The sequence below is a fragment of the Hyperoodon ampullatus genome (genome assembly GCF_949752795.1).
Source record: "Hyperoodon ampullatus genome assembly, chromosome: 4".
Lineage (NCBI taxonomy): Eukaryota > Metazoa > Chordata > Mammalia > Artiodactyla > Ziphiidae > Hyperoodon > Hyperoodon ampullatus.
Genome location: NC_136917.1, coordinates 50895657 through 50911801, shown reverse-complemented (window position 1 = coordinate 50911801; position 16145 = coordinate 50895657). Strand labels below are relative to the sequence as shown.

Sequence of the window (16145 nt, the reverse complement as noted above, 5' to 3'; positions counted from 1 at the left end):
ACTGAGGACCCAAAGGGTTAAGAACTTGGTCATGGTCATATGGCTAATAAATGATGAAGCCTGATTTAATATACAGTCTTATGACCCTAGAGCCCATTCTATTTGGCACTATGCTATACTTATGCCAAGGTTATCCTTCTAGCATTTTCCCAAAGTGGTTTTCTGTAGACTATCCAGTACCTAGTGTCAAGGAGTCCCTATTGCATGCTGGTTATAAATATGGACTCTGGTTTCAGAATACTGAAAATCTTCCAAATTTCTAGTTAGATGGGTACATACCAGAATTCCCTGGGAAAATTTTCTACACAGAATAGCTCCCATTTCTCTCCTTTTCAGTTCCAAAAATAAAACTGGGTGTTGCAGTAAGAACAGGATTAGAAGGAAAAAATGAAGTGCATCTGTATTAATGAAAAAGTTTCCCCTGTTTTTCTATTTGTATCCAATTTTTGAACCAATCTTCAGACAGATTAGATTTTACATTGTTATTAAGAAGGATTTCATGTCTGCTTCTGCAATGTGCTGGTGAAAGGAAATCATGGAAAAAATTGCAGACCAACAGGTAGATATATTTGTAGATTTTACGTTAAAACCATCGACAAGAAAAAATATTTAATGTAAAGCTTCCTTTTCATTTACCTACCTGCTGACTCCAGAGTTCACAGTCTTGATTCTTTCTTCATCAGCCATTGTTGTCTTAAAAACCAAAGGCAGGGCAGAGACCAATATTTCTGCACTGTGTTTGGTCTTTATTGTCAACCAATGTGATAGTATGAATTGCAGATAAAGAATTTGGGAAGTGTAGCAAAGGCAACATTTTACAGTCACACTGTATTGCAGTACAAAGAAAATCACATGTTTAGTTTTCTAAAATGTCCTACGATAACCATTTTTTACATAAAATTGAAATCCTAGAGATATCGTCCAAGGAACATAATTGGAATTCTTAGAATATAAATGCTTAGACCTGGCACACACAAGAAGGAAGGTGTAGTTTTTCCTAAGAAAATATTTTTAGAGAAGCATGAAGTACACTGGAACAGGTGATAGTTAATATATAACCAAGATATAACTAATGCTAAACATTCTGAATATAGATGCATATAAATACTTCTAAGAGAAGGCCAATCTGCAACATTATAGCTTTCACACAATAATTCTATTTGTTTTACTTTTAAGCATAGTGAGAGACTGATGTGGCTTTTGGTCATACATATTAAAAAGAAAGACTCAAGTCAGTAGGGGTTGAAGGAAGTCTTGGAAATTTGTAATAGCAAATAAGCTATTTAGGAATGACATCCAATTTAAAAATTATAATGGCCCCTATTTTGAGTGGCCCCTGTTTATTCTGGGAAAGAAGATCTATTTGTAAAATGACTAGGGGTTTTATAGGTCTATTTCTTGCTTTCAGACACAGTTTCTGGAGAGAAGACAGGTGAATCCCAGAGGATGTTCCCAGTGGCTGCCATGTTCAGACACCTTGAAAGCCAAAGAAACTTCCCTTTCCCTGGTAAAAACCCCCAAACATTTTATAAATCGAAAGCCTACAAAACATGCTGATTTTGGAAGAGTTCATAATTCAGAATATTTCCATGGACATCCAAGAAAACAGGAGTCATTAAACCCACACTCTCCATACGTGTGGGGCTGGAAGAATCCAGTTTTCACAAGAAAGGTGACTCCAAAATCTTTTACCTTTTACAATGCCTATTTTGGCCTGGGCGCATCTACTTATCTATTGACCTATCTTGTATCTTGGCCCCAGCACTAGACAGAAGGAGGGCACTGTTTATAATCCACTCATGAAAGACACCTGAAAAAGCAAACCCCACAGCGCTCTGAAGCCTGGAAAGAGAATGGTTCTGCCCTGGGTTACTAACCAGCCTCCGAATATCCCGCTCCGACTCCCACTTGATCTTGGAGATGGCTTCTTGGTGGGACTGATGCTCACTCCTGAGGTCCCCAGCCTTGATTTTATCCGCCTGGATCATATTGCTTAGCGCCTCATCCACCTGCTTCTTGGCCGTTTTCAGGTCCGCAATTTCCTGTAAGAGCTTAAGGCGCTCTGCATCAAACAGTTTCCGGGCCTCCTCGCGGGCCTCGATGGTGAGCGCTGTCCTTACTTTGTCGCTGCTGCCGTCCCGGAGCGCACACAGCGCCGACTTGAGCCTCTGGATCTCCCCGTCCCGCACCTTCACTGTCCGGGCCATTTCCTGCTCGTGCTGCTTGATGAGATTCTCCCGCACGGCCTGCAGCTCCTTCATCTTCTCCTCGTGGAGCTTGGCTTTGAGTTCGGTCACCAGGACCGTGTGCTTGCGCTGCTCCAGCTCACGGATCCTCTTGGCTTCTTGAGTTTTCTCTCTTTCGAGTTTAGATACCTGAAGGCAGAGAGGTGAAAGGATGAAAAGAGGTGAGCCTCATCATACAGGTGTGCTCCTAGGCAGGATTGGCAGCTCAGACCCCTATGATCTCTTAATGCCTCGTCTCTTTTCAAATTCCAGCCCCCTGTGGAAGGAGCGAGGGGAGCCACAGGCCTTTTAATGCTGGGAATGCAGTGGGAAAGGAGGAAATACCCGAGGGTGCTTACATTACTTTGTTCAGAAAAATAGTTGATGTTCTGGGGCCTCACTGTTCTGTGTGGTCTGCAGACAAGCAGCACAGGCATCACCCAGGGGCCTGTCAGAAATGCAGGGGCTGGGCTTCCTTGGTGGCACAGTGGTTGAGAGTCCGCCTGCCGATGCAGGGGACAGGGGTTCGTGCCCCGGTCTGGGAAGATCCCACGTGCCGCGGAGCGGCTGGGCCCGTGAGCCATGGCCGCTGAGCCTGCGCGTCCAGAGCCTGTGCTCCGCAACGGGAGAGGCCACAACAGTGAGGGGCCCGCGTACCGCAAAAAACAAAAAACAAAAAAAACCAAGAAATGCAGGGGCTCTATCCCAGACCTGCAGTGTAACAAATCCCCAGGTGACTGGTGTACACGTTAAAATTAGGAAGCGGTACTATAATAGTCTTCACCCTGGTGAGGAGTTCAAACAGATCACCTGGAGAGCTTTCTAGACTACACATCCCTAACAAGGTCCAAACTGATAAATGTGGGTGTACTGGGACACCCAGGTTGGTCCATAGTTCAATATTATGATCAGGCTAATAAATTGGTGCCTAAAGTGATAGTATAAAATATTCCTCCGCCCCTTTTCTTGGAAGAGAACCTAATTGCTGCTAAGGGAGAGGTGAGAAATGAAGACAGTTGATATGTCCTCAACCTTACCTTTCTTACTATGGCAACTTGGTTCCACCCCCAAAATTATTAGATACACACACACCAGCCCAAAACCCTGCAGTGCAGGGCCCTGTGCTAAAGGCGTTCAGTGGCTGTTGTTATTTCTGCTACATGGGTGTCTGCATCCTTCACTACCCTGCACCTTTATCTCCCTCTCTCTCCCACCTAAGCCAACACTCCAAGGAATTTAATAAAGTATTCCTTCTCATCTTTTCACCTGTCAGGTATTCGGGTTTAAAAAATTCTCCTGTGTTTTGTACTATTTCTAATGATAATATAGGTCTCTTCATAGGTTAGCAATAGGTACTACCTTAATTTGGCTGTGAGTCCATCTCTGATTCAGTAGATCAGGGTAGGGCCCCAGCATCTGTAGCTTAAAAAAGCCTCACCAGGCTCTTGTTATACTGTTCTCCTTCCCCCTCCTCATCTCTGCTGCCTGCCTTTGTTCCTCTGTCTCTGTCGTTTGCACATACACACGCACACACATACACCCACACAGTAACCTGGAAATAGGGAAGAACTGGGCAGCCCCAGGGGTAATATCTAGGTGAGTGATACTGAGTCTCTGCCATTTGTAAAATTAGAACGTTTCATAAAATAATTAAGAGCCCTTCCAGCTGAAAAATGTTAAGATCCAAATTCCTTATTGAAACCATTGTAATTATAATGTAAAGTGTCTGAGATTTCACTTACCTTAACAGTTTACCTACCTTTAGCTAAAACAGGATTTTCTAAGTCCACATGGCATTTTATGAATATTTTATTTTAAAGGCACAGCAATTACTCCCATGTAGGTTATTCTAAAAGAACTCAGGGCACAAGGAGACTTGGCAAAATATGCAGCCAGGCATCCCCAAATGACTGTCCTTGGGTCTTGCCTCCAGCCTAGGCTCAGGTCCCCTCCCGGATGCCCTTTAGTTCATATGTTCTAGAGCTGTGCTGTCCCATGCGGTGGCCACTAGCCACACCGAGCACTTGCAATATTGAAAATCTGAATTGAGCCCTGCCCTAAGTGTAAAATACATACCCGATTTTGAAGACTTAGTATGAGGTAAACATTAATATCTCATTAATAATTTTTACCTTGATTACATGTTAAAACTATAATACTTTGGATAAATTAGGTAAAATAAAGTATATTATTAAAATTAATTCTGTTTAGTTTTACTTTTTAAAATTGTGGTTATAAGAAATTTTTAAATTATATATGTGGCTTGCGTTTGTGGCGCATATTATATTTCTTTTGGACAGCATTGCTCCAGAGTTCTTGGAGGTTCATTTAATGAACCGAGCTTTCTTCACACTGCTGCTGACATTCTCTTAGTAAAGTCCTGTTATGATCTGATTTATGTTCCAGGACTCCTTTCTGTTGGGGAATAAAATCACAACACTTCAGCTGCATCTTTCAGCTCTCAGAAGGCTTGGTTGGACTTCCAGCTCCCATTTCAACTTCTCACTCTACCTCTCCAGGCACGGGGGATTATCCTATTTTCTGCACATGCCCTACATTGCTGTACCTGTGTGCCTACCTGAGATTCTTCTTCCTGACCTGCCCTTCCCTCAGCTCTTTTTGGGATCCTTTCATTCCTCATGACCCAACTAAATGTCATCCTCTCTGATCATGACACCCTGATCACCCAGGACCAAGCTTATTTCTCCTGCATTTGTCTTCTCAGTGCAGTTTGCTAATACCTCCTTACTGGTCTCTTCCACATTTTTCTTTATGGTGTATTTTTTTTTACATACTTGTTTGTTCTCACCACCTCCTCTCCTACCTCACCTCAGACTGGAAACTCCTAGAAGGCTGAGAGTGAGCCTTGTTCATCTTTGTCTACCCAATGGTTGTCAGCACAACACATGATAAGAAGACAAAGAGTATGTGTGGAATTAAAGAATGTAAGCCAATATGTTTCCCTGGCTAGCCTCGTAACCAGAGGCAGGAATAATATATCCTGTCAACGTTTTAGAGAATGAACATAGGCTTGCACTGTTACCCAGAGCAGCCCTCATCCATCCCTTCCCTGCATAGAACAATAAAACAAAACACCCCCTAACATATAATGTTTGCCTGTCCTCCGTTTGATGCTTCTCTCAGTTCTTCAGTGATGAAAACCTAAATCTAACTTTCCATTTTTCTACAATGAACTGAAGAAGTATCGTCTAGACCATGAGTGGGCAAACAACAGCTCATAGGCCAAATCTTTCCTGCCCAACCCCCCCAGTCTTTGTTAATAAAGTTTTATTGGAACACAACCAGGCCCATCCATTTCCATATTGCCTATGGCAGCTTTCACACTACAATGAAGTTGAGTAGTTTCACAGAGACTGTCTGGCCCACAAAGCCTAAAATATTTACTGTTTTGCCCTTCAAAGAAAATGTTTGCTGATTCTTCTTTTAGATAATGCACTTTTTGACATGAGGGGCCTTATTTTTCATTGATTTAGAAACTCTGTAATTTACCTTCCACCTAGGACCTTGGGGAAGTTAACTTTAGCTTGAGTGACAGGAAACGGGATCATCTTCAATTTCAGCAGGACGTATTTATGTTCCTTAGGCATTTGGAACAGTATCATGACCATTAAGAGCTGATAGGTAACAAGTTACTATGGGAATTTTAGCAACTTTTCCTAAAACAATAAAACGTTGTAGTAAAAATGGATAAAGGGTAATGAATTCTGGGTTTGTATTTTGATTTCATCATCTGCTGTCTCTAAGAAGGTTGCTTTATTCTGAGGATGTTTGATTACAATTTTAAAAATACCTGTAAAAGAATTATTTTTAGGATTAAATTAGTGAATGGGAGAGTAGCTAGAACTGTAAAGTACTATAAAATGTAAGGTAATGATATTATTATTGGATATAAGATGAGATACTCTTGATCTAAAATTATTTGTCAAATTCTCTGCAGGTGCATTAGATTGTACCACTTTGTGATTCTGTAATTTCTCTCAAATCTATTTATAAACGCTAATCTTTTGTATGTAGACTGGAGAGGAAATGAATGAAAAAGAAAAAAAAAGTGAAAATACAGGTGTATGGGAAATATATTCCAGCATGAAGACAAAACTAGCACTGGCCTTTTTGTCTATCACATAAAAGGAATCCACAGAACTCAAAGAAAATTCAAAGGTATTGAATTACATATGGCATTTTTTATGTCTGCTTATTTTGGTTGTCATGGAAACTGTCATTTTTGGCAGGATTTCTAGGTATGATTTTTTTTAGGCTTGGGAGAAGAGTTTTACTGTGAAGGAGATACGAAGAATGTGACTGACATCTGGGAGGAAAAAAGAACCAATAGAAATTTTGTAGTAAAATCATTTTCTGAAAATTATTTGCAGCTTAGATTGCACCACTAAGGAAATAGATCTTAATATCTTAATGTAAATCATGAGAATGAGTATACAAAAAGATGAAGAACTACCCCTGAGTAACAGTGAAAAAATGTGATGATAATACTTTGAAATGGAAAAAATTATTTAGTTGATTGGAGAATCAATTTTGTTAGTGGAAATGTTTTATGGAGAAAAATTTCAGCTCGATCACGTAAATAGTAAGCATTTATTGAGGGTTTAACTTACTATGTATGAGTTAGGCAATTTTTTAAAGGCTTTACACCTATCAGTACATTTAACCTCCTAGGCAGCTCTTTGATGTAGGTAGTATTTGTTGCACCTGAATTTCTGATGAGAAAAATGGGGAACAGGCTCTACATAAGCACAACATAAAGAAGGCTGATCAGAGTCCAGTGTGGGCCAGGAGCCAGTTCAGGTCAGATCCCAGATCTCCTAGTTTGCTCTGAAACCTTGGGCAAGCTGGGGCCCCTGACTCAGCCTCAGTCTCATGTGTAAACTAGAATTGGTGATATCCTTCTCATATGATTGTTGTGAGGACTGACTTCCATAATGTAGCAAAAGTCCTTTGGAAAGGCTGGAACACATGGTAGGTTAATAATTATTAATACATGGTAGATACTAGATATTAATTTTCATGAACATTACAGCATATATTAACATTATATCATGTGATGATATACTAATACCAACAACAACATAAATCTAAATACCCATATTATGGTAGTAAGATGAACGTTACTATTATTACATTATCAAGACCATAGCAACTATTTTCCTAATAGAAAGAGATGTTCAAAGATAACATTTTCCTCAAGATGTCTTGAGTTCCCTGGTGGCATCTAATCCTAACTGGGAAGACACCTGGATTATGTGTACGAAGAAGGACTGGGGGGTGGGGTGGGACAGGGCCAGGGGGTGAGCACTGAACAGAGCTTTGAATGGTACACTTCCCATATCCCTTTTACCCCAGAGGTGTTTTCAAAAAAATAAAATAAAATAAATACAGATCATTAGGAAAATTTAATCCGGCTGGGAAAAGCTTCCACTATGACAGAAGGAAGAAAATTCATGACTAGCCCTCCCAGGCCTCACAATAAATCTTCTTCTTCTGTCCTCCTTCTGTTCTGGCCTTTGAAAGATGCCACTGTAAGTTCTGCCAAGATAAAGAGGGTGGTGTTTGAGCTTTAATGTGACCTTCGAAATCTAGGATTAAACATTGGACAGCCTGTCGAAGATAAGGAGGATTGAGAGGTTATCAAGACAAGACAAGCTAGCAAAAGGTTCAGCTTGGATTATCTGCATCGGATGTTGCTGGAGATCTAAACTCATGGTAGGCTGGCAGGGATTTTCGTGGGAACTGAGTAACTCTCCAACAGGAGATGTGAAGAGGGAAAGGCTGCCGCCACAGGAACGTGACCCATAAGGGAGATTTTTTATACAGCCTGGGGAAGTAATAAAAGCTTCTCTCTTTTCACTTCTTGCTTTTAGCTACTTAGGCTTCCTGAAAATAAAACTAAATTTGCAGAAAGCAAGAAATACTGGATGGGGGCCTCCCTGGTGGCACAGTGGTTGAGAGTCCGCCTGCCGATGCAGGGGATACGGGTTCGTGCCCCGGTCCGGGAGGATCCCATATGCCGCGGAGCGGCTGGGCCCGTGAGCCATGGCCGCTGAGCCTGCGCATCCGGAGCCTGTGCTCCGCGACGGGAGAGGCCACAACAGTGAGAGGCCCGCGTACCGCAAAAAAAAAAAAAGAAATACTGGATGCCCAGTGTGGTCCCTGAACCTGGAAGCTCTAGAGTACTAGCTGGAGGATAGACAAGGTTGGCTGGTTTTCTGAGAGTGCCCTGGAGGCAACAGAGTGCGGTGGAATAAGACAGCATTACCTTGATCACCGCCTTGGAGAAGATGGGAATTCCCATTTTGGCTGCTCTACTAGCTGTGTCACTGGGAGCAAATGAGTTACATGGTTAGAACTCATTTTCTTTCTCAGTGAAATCAGAATACTATCACATGCTGCCTTTGTCCCAGGCTCTCTGTGAGGACTGCTTTGCAGTCTGAAGGGCTGTCCAAGGTGGCAACTGCTGTCTGGAGCCGACTCCTCCCAGAGCCTGCATCCCAGACCTGTTGCCCCCCTGCCCCTACCCTTGGAGCCCTGTCGTCTCCTCCTGTTTCATCCCCTCTGTGCCTGTGGGGTTCACCCTAGCTGCAGGCTGCCTCTGAGGGAGAAGACCAAACCCTGGGGAATTGGGTGGGTGGATTTCACATCTCACAGCAATCCCTGGTGTGCTTACACACCCTGATCAGCGGATCATGGTGTCCACGGAGCAGACACACAGGGAAATACCATGGCTTAATGGCTCAGTGTTGCTCTAAGAAAAACAGACCTGGGTGGAAATACTTTCTCCATCCAGCCTTGGGGTTGCCCACCTAAATAAATACTATAATGTACTTATATCCCTTGGGGTTGTTGGGAATGTTTTAAAAAGAACCATGGAAATTCATTCAACAAGTAGGACATGTCTCCTACATGCCCGCCAGCACTGCAAGCTCTGGGGATACCTTACTTAGGGGATCCCTTAAGCAGACATGGTCCCTTACCCATAGAAGCATATATTTCATTGGGGTGGGGGCAGCAGGCAATAAACAAGCAAATAAACGAATAACATAACTTCAGACAGTACAGAGCCCTGTGATGAAAGTATTACAGGGCGATGTGATAGAGTACATGGAACTAGGGGAACAGTGTCATCTAATTCGGTGGTCAGGGAAGGGTCCCGAAGAGCTAAAGCAGTTTCCTTTCCTAACTAATCCCGACCGTTTTGCAAGGACCTTAGCTCTTTTATGTTGTCTACAATCTGCGCGTTTTATAGATGCACAAGTGCAGGCAGGCCCAGAAATGACAAGATCATCCAGCATAAAGACCTCACCCTGGGCTTCCCTGGTGGTGCAGGTGGTTAAGAATCTGCCTGCCAATGCAGGGGACACGGGTTTGAGCCCTGGTCTGGGAAGATCCCACATGCTGCGGAGCAAGTAAGCCCGTGTGCCACAACTACTGAGCCTGTGCTCTAGAGCCCGTGAGCCACAACTACTGAAGCCCATGTGCCTAGAGCCCGTGCTCCCCAACAAGAGAAGCCACTGCAATGAGAACCCTGCGCACCGCAACAAAGAGTAGCCCCCGCTCGCTGCAACTAGAGAAAGCAGAGCAACGATGACCCAATGCAGCCAAAAAAATAAGAAAATAATAAATAAATTAATTAACTAAAGAAAAAGACCCCGCCTTGTGTTCTCTCCTATCCACCACAGGCTCTTCACAGTTATATCCTCTTGGCCCTTATGCCTGGAGTCCAGTCAAAATGACCTACCTATCTGCATGGTTATTCCTATCAGCGATTGGAGAATCTTTTAGATAATTTCTACTCACCAGAAGTTGACTGTATCTAGTATTTTTGTTTCATTTCCCTGCAGTGGAAATGCAGGCATCTGTGGGAGAAAGATAGGGGTATGTTCCCACTCCCTCTCCCACTTTGTTTCTCCATTTGAAATTTTGCACAGTAGTGTAAAGAAAAGTTCTTACATTCTCTCTTCCTCTGGCTAAACTTTTCAGTCTTTTCCAGACCTTCACATATTTTAAGCATAGGCTTTGCAAGACATGGAAACAACCTAAGTGTCCACTGATGTAAAATGCATAAAGAAAATGTGATATATCACACACACACACACGCACACTATTCAGCCGTAAAAAGGAAGGAAATTCTGTCATTTGCAACATTATGCCAAGTGAAATAAGTCAGACAGAAAAAGACAGATACTGTGTGGAATCTAAAAACAAAAATTAGAGCTCATAGATACAGGGAATGGACTGGCAGTTGTGGCCAGAGGCAGAATGTAGGAGATGGGGGAAATGGACGAGGGGGGTCAAGAGGTACAAACTTCCAGTTATACAATAAGTGGGTTCTGAGGAGGTAATGTGCGGCATGACGGCTATAGTTAACAATCCTGTTAACAAAAGTTGAAGGCTGCAAGGAGAGTATATCTTAGAGGTTCTCATCACAAGAAAACAAAACTTTGTAACTATGTGAGGTGACGGATACTGACTAGATTTATGGTGTAATCATTTCACAATGTATACATATATCAAATCATTATGTTGTATACCTAAAACAAATACAATGTGCTATGTCAATTATATCTCAATAAAACTGGGGAAAAAACATATTTAAAAAAAAGAGCATTGGCTTGGGAGGAGAGAGAAGGGGAGTTGAAGACTCAGCTCTGTCACCGACTAGCATGTGACTCTGGGTGAACTGCTTTACCTCACCGAGCCTCGGTTTCCTCACCTGTAAAATGTGGATCACAACAATGCCCGCCTCAGAGAATGGTGGTGAGGATGAAGTGAGATGACTGAACTATAACACAACATGTTTTTGTTTTTGTTTTTTGCGGTACGCGGGCCTCTCACTGTTGTGGCCTCTCCCGTTGCGGAGCACAGGCTCCGGCTGCGCAGGCTCAGCGGCCATGGCTCACGGGCCCAGCCGCTTCACGGCATGTGGGATCCTCCCGGACCGGGGCACGAACCCGTGTCCCCTGCATCGGCAGGCGGACTCTCAACCACTGAGCCACCAGGGAAGCCCAACACAACGTGTTTGACACTAACTCCTCAAAAAATAACACACACATACTTAGGAAGTAAACACGACTATTATCCTATACGACAGATGAGGAAAGGAAGATGCAGAGGGATCTCAACCTGCTCAGGGTCACTCAGGCCCTAAGGGTAAAAGCTGGGATTATGTCAGGAGGAAATGCAGTTCTTATGGTGTGTGACAGATAGTAAACATTCAAAAAAGTCTAGCATTTGTGACTCTGCTCTACTACAATGGGCTCTGCAAATGTCAATGGGATGATTTGTCTTTCTGGAAAAATGAGTAATGCCCCATCGCTCCAAAGGTTTCTGCTCTTTAACTAGTCCATTCCCCAGTGGCTAAATTGTCATTTTATCATCATAGCCTTGGAGCCAAACTGAGAGTGTGAATTCACATGTTGGCATTGTTCATATTCTCTTAAAGCTTGGGCCTTTGGAAACACAGTCGTATTTATTTTAATAAAACTGCTTTATGACTTGTTTGCCCTCTAAATTCCCTTTGCTCTTTGGGGAATGCTGCTGACAGGCAGTGAGGCTTTGCTGTGGCCCCTGTGCTGGGATTGTAATTAACTGCCGCGGAGAGGGAGACTGGGGAGGGGGCAGCAGAGGGGACAATAGGGCAGTGCTTTTATTCCAGAGTCTGGCTTCTCGTCTCTTGTCAGAGGAAAGGGAGATTACCCCTGACCTGCTGGCTTAGACACCAGGGCTTGGCCCTGGATAAACAGGCAGGATAAACAGCTCTGTCCGCGGTCAAGAGTTACTCCTTTTAAAAGGCTTGAATGTGTGGAAAATGGTAGGGTGGGGTCTGTCGGGCTTCTGCCTCTTTAAAATCTCATGAGTTTGCTCTCTGTAAATCAGCGGCAGGTTATAGTTGCCGCTCTTTAGACGGATAGGTTTCTTCCCGTCAAGGTAGTTTGTCATTCTGTTGTTACTACAATTAAAGGAGTCTGCTGGGCTTCCCTGGTGGCGCAGTGGTTGAGAGTCCGCCTACCAATGCAGGGGACATGGGTTCGTGCCCCGGTCCGGGAGGATCCCACATGCCGCGGAGCGGCTGGGCCCGTGAGCCATGGCCGCTGAGCCTGCGCGTTCAGAGCCTGTGCTCCGCAATGGGAGAGGCCACAACAGTGAGAGGCCCTCGTACCACAAGAAAAAAAAAAAAATGTTATGTTGCCCCAGGGAAAGTTAAAACCAATGAAATGTTTATAGGTTGTCAACCTGGAAGGAATCATGGAGTGGAGTGTTTGTCAACATGAAGGCAGAGAGCCACCTCCATGGGGACTGTCTGAACTGTTTGCTGGAATTGCAGTCCTGAACCTTAACCCACTTACTTTATCAGAATCCTTGGGTTGTGGGCCCAGGGATCTCAATTTTTAATAAGTTCCCTCAGGTTATTCTAATGCCCAGTGATGCTTGAGGGACACAGATATGGAGAAACAGATTCAGTCACTGAATTACAGATCGAGATACTGAAACACAGAAATTTGTCCCCAAGGAGAGATAAAGACAATATTCTGGTTTTCTGACTCTTACACAAAAGTTTTTGGGTTTTGTTTGTTTGTTTGTTTGTTTTCGTTTTGGGACATCACATTCCTTTTAGCTTCGTGGAAACTATAATATCCTTCACAAACTTTACATTGGGGTCTGGTTATCCAAGGTCAAGGCTTAGCTGAGACAGGAGGCCAGGAGCTTTGGCCAATCCAAGCTTTATTATTGCTCAAACCAGGAGAAATAGATTTGGGTGAAAATAACTAATTAAAATGTAATAGTAACGTCAAGGAAGAAGAGGTACATTAAAAAGAATAAGGATATCTGTTGGTTTGTGATCTATAGCTTGATCAAGGACGTTTCCTTACTACACAACGCATTATCTCTTTAAGGCAACTTTATGCTGACATGGCTGTCTCTAGTTTGCAAAAATGTCTTATGCCTGTCACATCTTTCAAAATGCTGTCCTGTCCGTGACCCTATTTGATATCCATACCACTCTAGTAAGATAAGTGTTAGCATATTCATTTAAGGGATGAGATTCAGAGAAGTAAAAAGACTTTCTTAAGTCTGGTTAGCAACTGACTCAAGCAGACAGCATTTTAGAAGGGATATTACCATGCATTTTTTTTTCAGAGTTTGCTATGTGCCAGGCAGCTCTCTGAGCATCTGACATGAATTTTCTCATGTACTCCTCATGACTCCTTTTTGTACTTGTCTAACTTAAACCTCATCCCAGCTCTACAGGATAACAGTATGTGACTGATGAAGAAGCTAAGGTACAGGGAAGAAATCACCTTTTGGTCATGTCCTTCATCTACTCATTTAACAAATATATGTTGAGCTTTTCAGTTCTGGACATTTATTTAGGCTCTAGGAATAGAGAGGTAAGATGAGGCTCTGTTGTCATAGAGATTACACTTGACTGGAGAGAGAGAAGCACTAAACAAGTGAATACATGAACATAGAAATGGCTCTGAGATGATCAAGAAGAGGCAGGCCTCAGGGAGCATGTGGGCCCAGGAAGTGCTCTGTTTTGGACACTGTGGTCAGATGCTTGCACTAGGGCTGACACCTGAAGGAGGTGAGGAAGGAGCGTGCCGCTGACTGGGGAAGAACAAGGGCAAAGGCCCAAATGTGATGGGCGTATGTCTCGTGGTCCAGGAAAGAGGCTGAAGCAGAGTGATCTGGGGGACAGCAGTGGGAGATGGGTCTGGCAGACAGCTGGAGGGAGAGTCCTGCAGTGGTGAGGGAAGTCCTGTGACTGAGAGGCAGGAAGCCTCTGCAGGGTTCTGAGCAGTGGAGTGACACCAGGGACACATCTGAGAAATGCCCCAGGGGTAATGACTACAGAGGGCAAGGGTGGAACCTACCCAAGGCCGTATGCCTATTAAGTGTCCAGAGGTGTTGGTGGGGGCAGGTGTGGTCTCAGTTTTTACATCTGGCCCCCTGGGGAGGCAGAGCTCAGCCCCAGGGGCAGGTTTTTCTCATGTTCTGTGTATCCTGTGCTCAACTCCTTCCTGCAACATACAGGGAATCTCCCTCTGTCCAGGGGTTGTTGTCCTCTCTGGCAACCAGCAGACAGAGGCCCACTGAGGCAGGCCAGCAGGCAGAGCCGGGCCAGTGCCTCCCAGGCTGCAGCCTCGGGGAGCCCCACTCACCTTGGACTTCTCTTGATGCAGCTCTATCTGGATGTCTGTGAGCTTGGTCCTGAGGTCTTCGTTGGCAGCTTGAAGGGCGACAATGAGCGCCTCGGGCTTCTCGCCCTTATTTCGCCCTTTCTTGGACATTGTTCCTCTCTGAATGGAGTCTGTTGGTGTTTAATTCCTCTCAAGCAGGGGCTGCCATGTTACTGCTGCTTCTCCCGGGTGCGATGGCTCAGCAGCTACTGCGTGCTGCCCCTCGGGAAGGTCTCCTCAGCCGCTGTCCTAGAAGCCCTGGGAGAGGCAGAGACAGCAGTTACCACTGTGACCAAGACCTGGGCCACATGTCCGTCAGGCACTCAGCCTGAGCTGCCTGCATGAGCCTCCTCCCGAGGGCTCCTGTCCACTTGGTGCATGAATTTAGGGCCGGCTTTCTAAAGGGCTAGTCTGGTCATGTCAACGCCCTGCTTAAAACCCTTCAAAGACCTATGAATACATATATGAGTATACCTTTCACATCTCAGAGTGCCCTTTATGCCTGAACCTGCCCATTCTCCTAGCCTCACCTCCTCCACATCACTCACTTATACCCTGGCCATAAGGAATGTCTTTTTCTGATTCTTCCTCTCTTCAAATAAGGACTTTTCATTTTTCTCCATCCTCTGCCCAGCCTGCTCACATGGTCCTCCCTGTATCCTCATCCTCACATGCTGCCACACAGACAGGTTAGTCTGACTAACCTTTATGACTCCATCAGGTCTCAGCTGGCATATCAGTTCCTCCTCGAAGCCTCCCACCTTACCCCCAGGTTAATACATGTTCAAGGGCGGTCACCTCCATAATCTGTAAGCTTTGTAAGAGCAGGAATGTGTTGTTTGTATTTACAACTTGCTTCTCAGGATCCATCACAAGACCTGGGACATACCAGGCACTTAATTAGTATTTGTGAAAGGAAGTCACCTATATGATGACCTATGGTCACCCTACAGAGAGACCCAATTTTAAGAAAATCTGATATATAAAGATCTAGAATTATACAGTGGATAAACTGGGAGAAGTGGGGATTAATTATGCTGAGTTAATTGGGTCACTCACTTATTCATTTAGTCAATAGGCTTGTATATGTTGTGCTAAGTACAGTATGTTGAAATTGAAATTGTTAGCTTTCCAAGGCAAAAACAACAGCAAACCTTCATCCCTATCTATCTATCTACCTTCATCATCATCATCACCATCATCTATCTGATAACTGCCTTAAAAAAATAAACACTAGTTGTTTCAAAAATATAGACAAGAACTTTTCCTTCTCAAGAGAGAAGTAAGGAGTAAGGAGGGCTCCCTGAAGACGCCTGGAACTTGAGGAGTGGGTAAGATTGTAACAGGTGGAGAAACAGGTGAACCTTGGGCGAAGGAAACAGCAGGTGCCAAGATACAGCAAAGAGAAAGCATAGTAACTATTTTGGGGGAAATGGGGGTCTGATTAGTTACAACCCATGATATGGTTGATGGGCATTAATTCTGGAAAGGTTGCCTGGAAATGATAGATTCTGAGAGACCTGTTTTGCCATCCTTAGAATTTTGGAATCTTTTATTTATTTATTTATTTTTCAGTAAGTAACAAGGAAGCTGTAGGAGCTCTTGGCAGGTAGATGCCCTGATATAGCAATACTTTGGCGTGGTTATTCTGGTGGCAGAGTGGGGAGAGAATGAAGGCAGGGAGACCAGATAGAAGGCTATTAAACTT

The 16145-nt window shown here is 43.9% G+C and overlaps 1 protein-coding gene across 2 annotated transcripts in view; it reads right to left on the bottom strand.

The window, feature by feature from the left end:
• JAKMIP2 (janus kinase and microtubule interacting protein 2) overlaps positions 1 to 14548 on the bottom strand; it is a gene marked incomplete at both ends in the record, with an annotated part of 55286 nt that extends 40738 nt beyond the window's left edge. For both annotated transcript variants that reach the window (XM_079702163.1, XM_079702164.1), the window contains 2 exons: positions 1878 to 2375; positions 14420 to 14548. In XM_079702163.1, coding sequence (XP_079558289.1) covers positions 1878 to 2375; positions 14420 to 14548 — 627 coding nt within the window. The remainder of the gene's footprint in view (positions 1 to 1877; positions 2376 to 14419) is intronic.
• Between the last annotated feature and the right edge of the window lie 1597 nt (positions 14549 to 16145).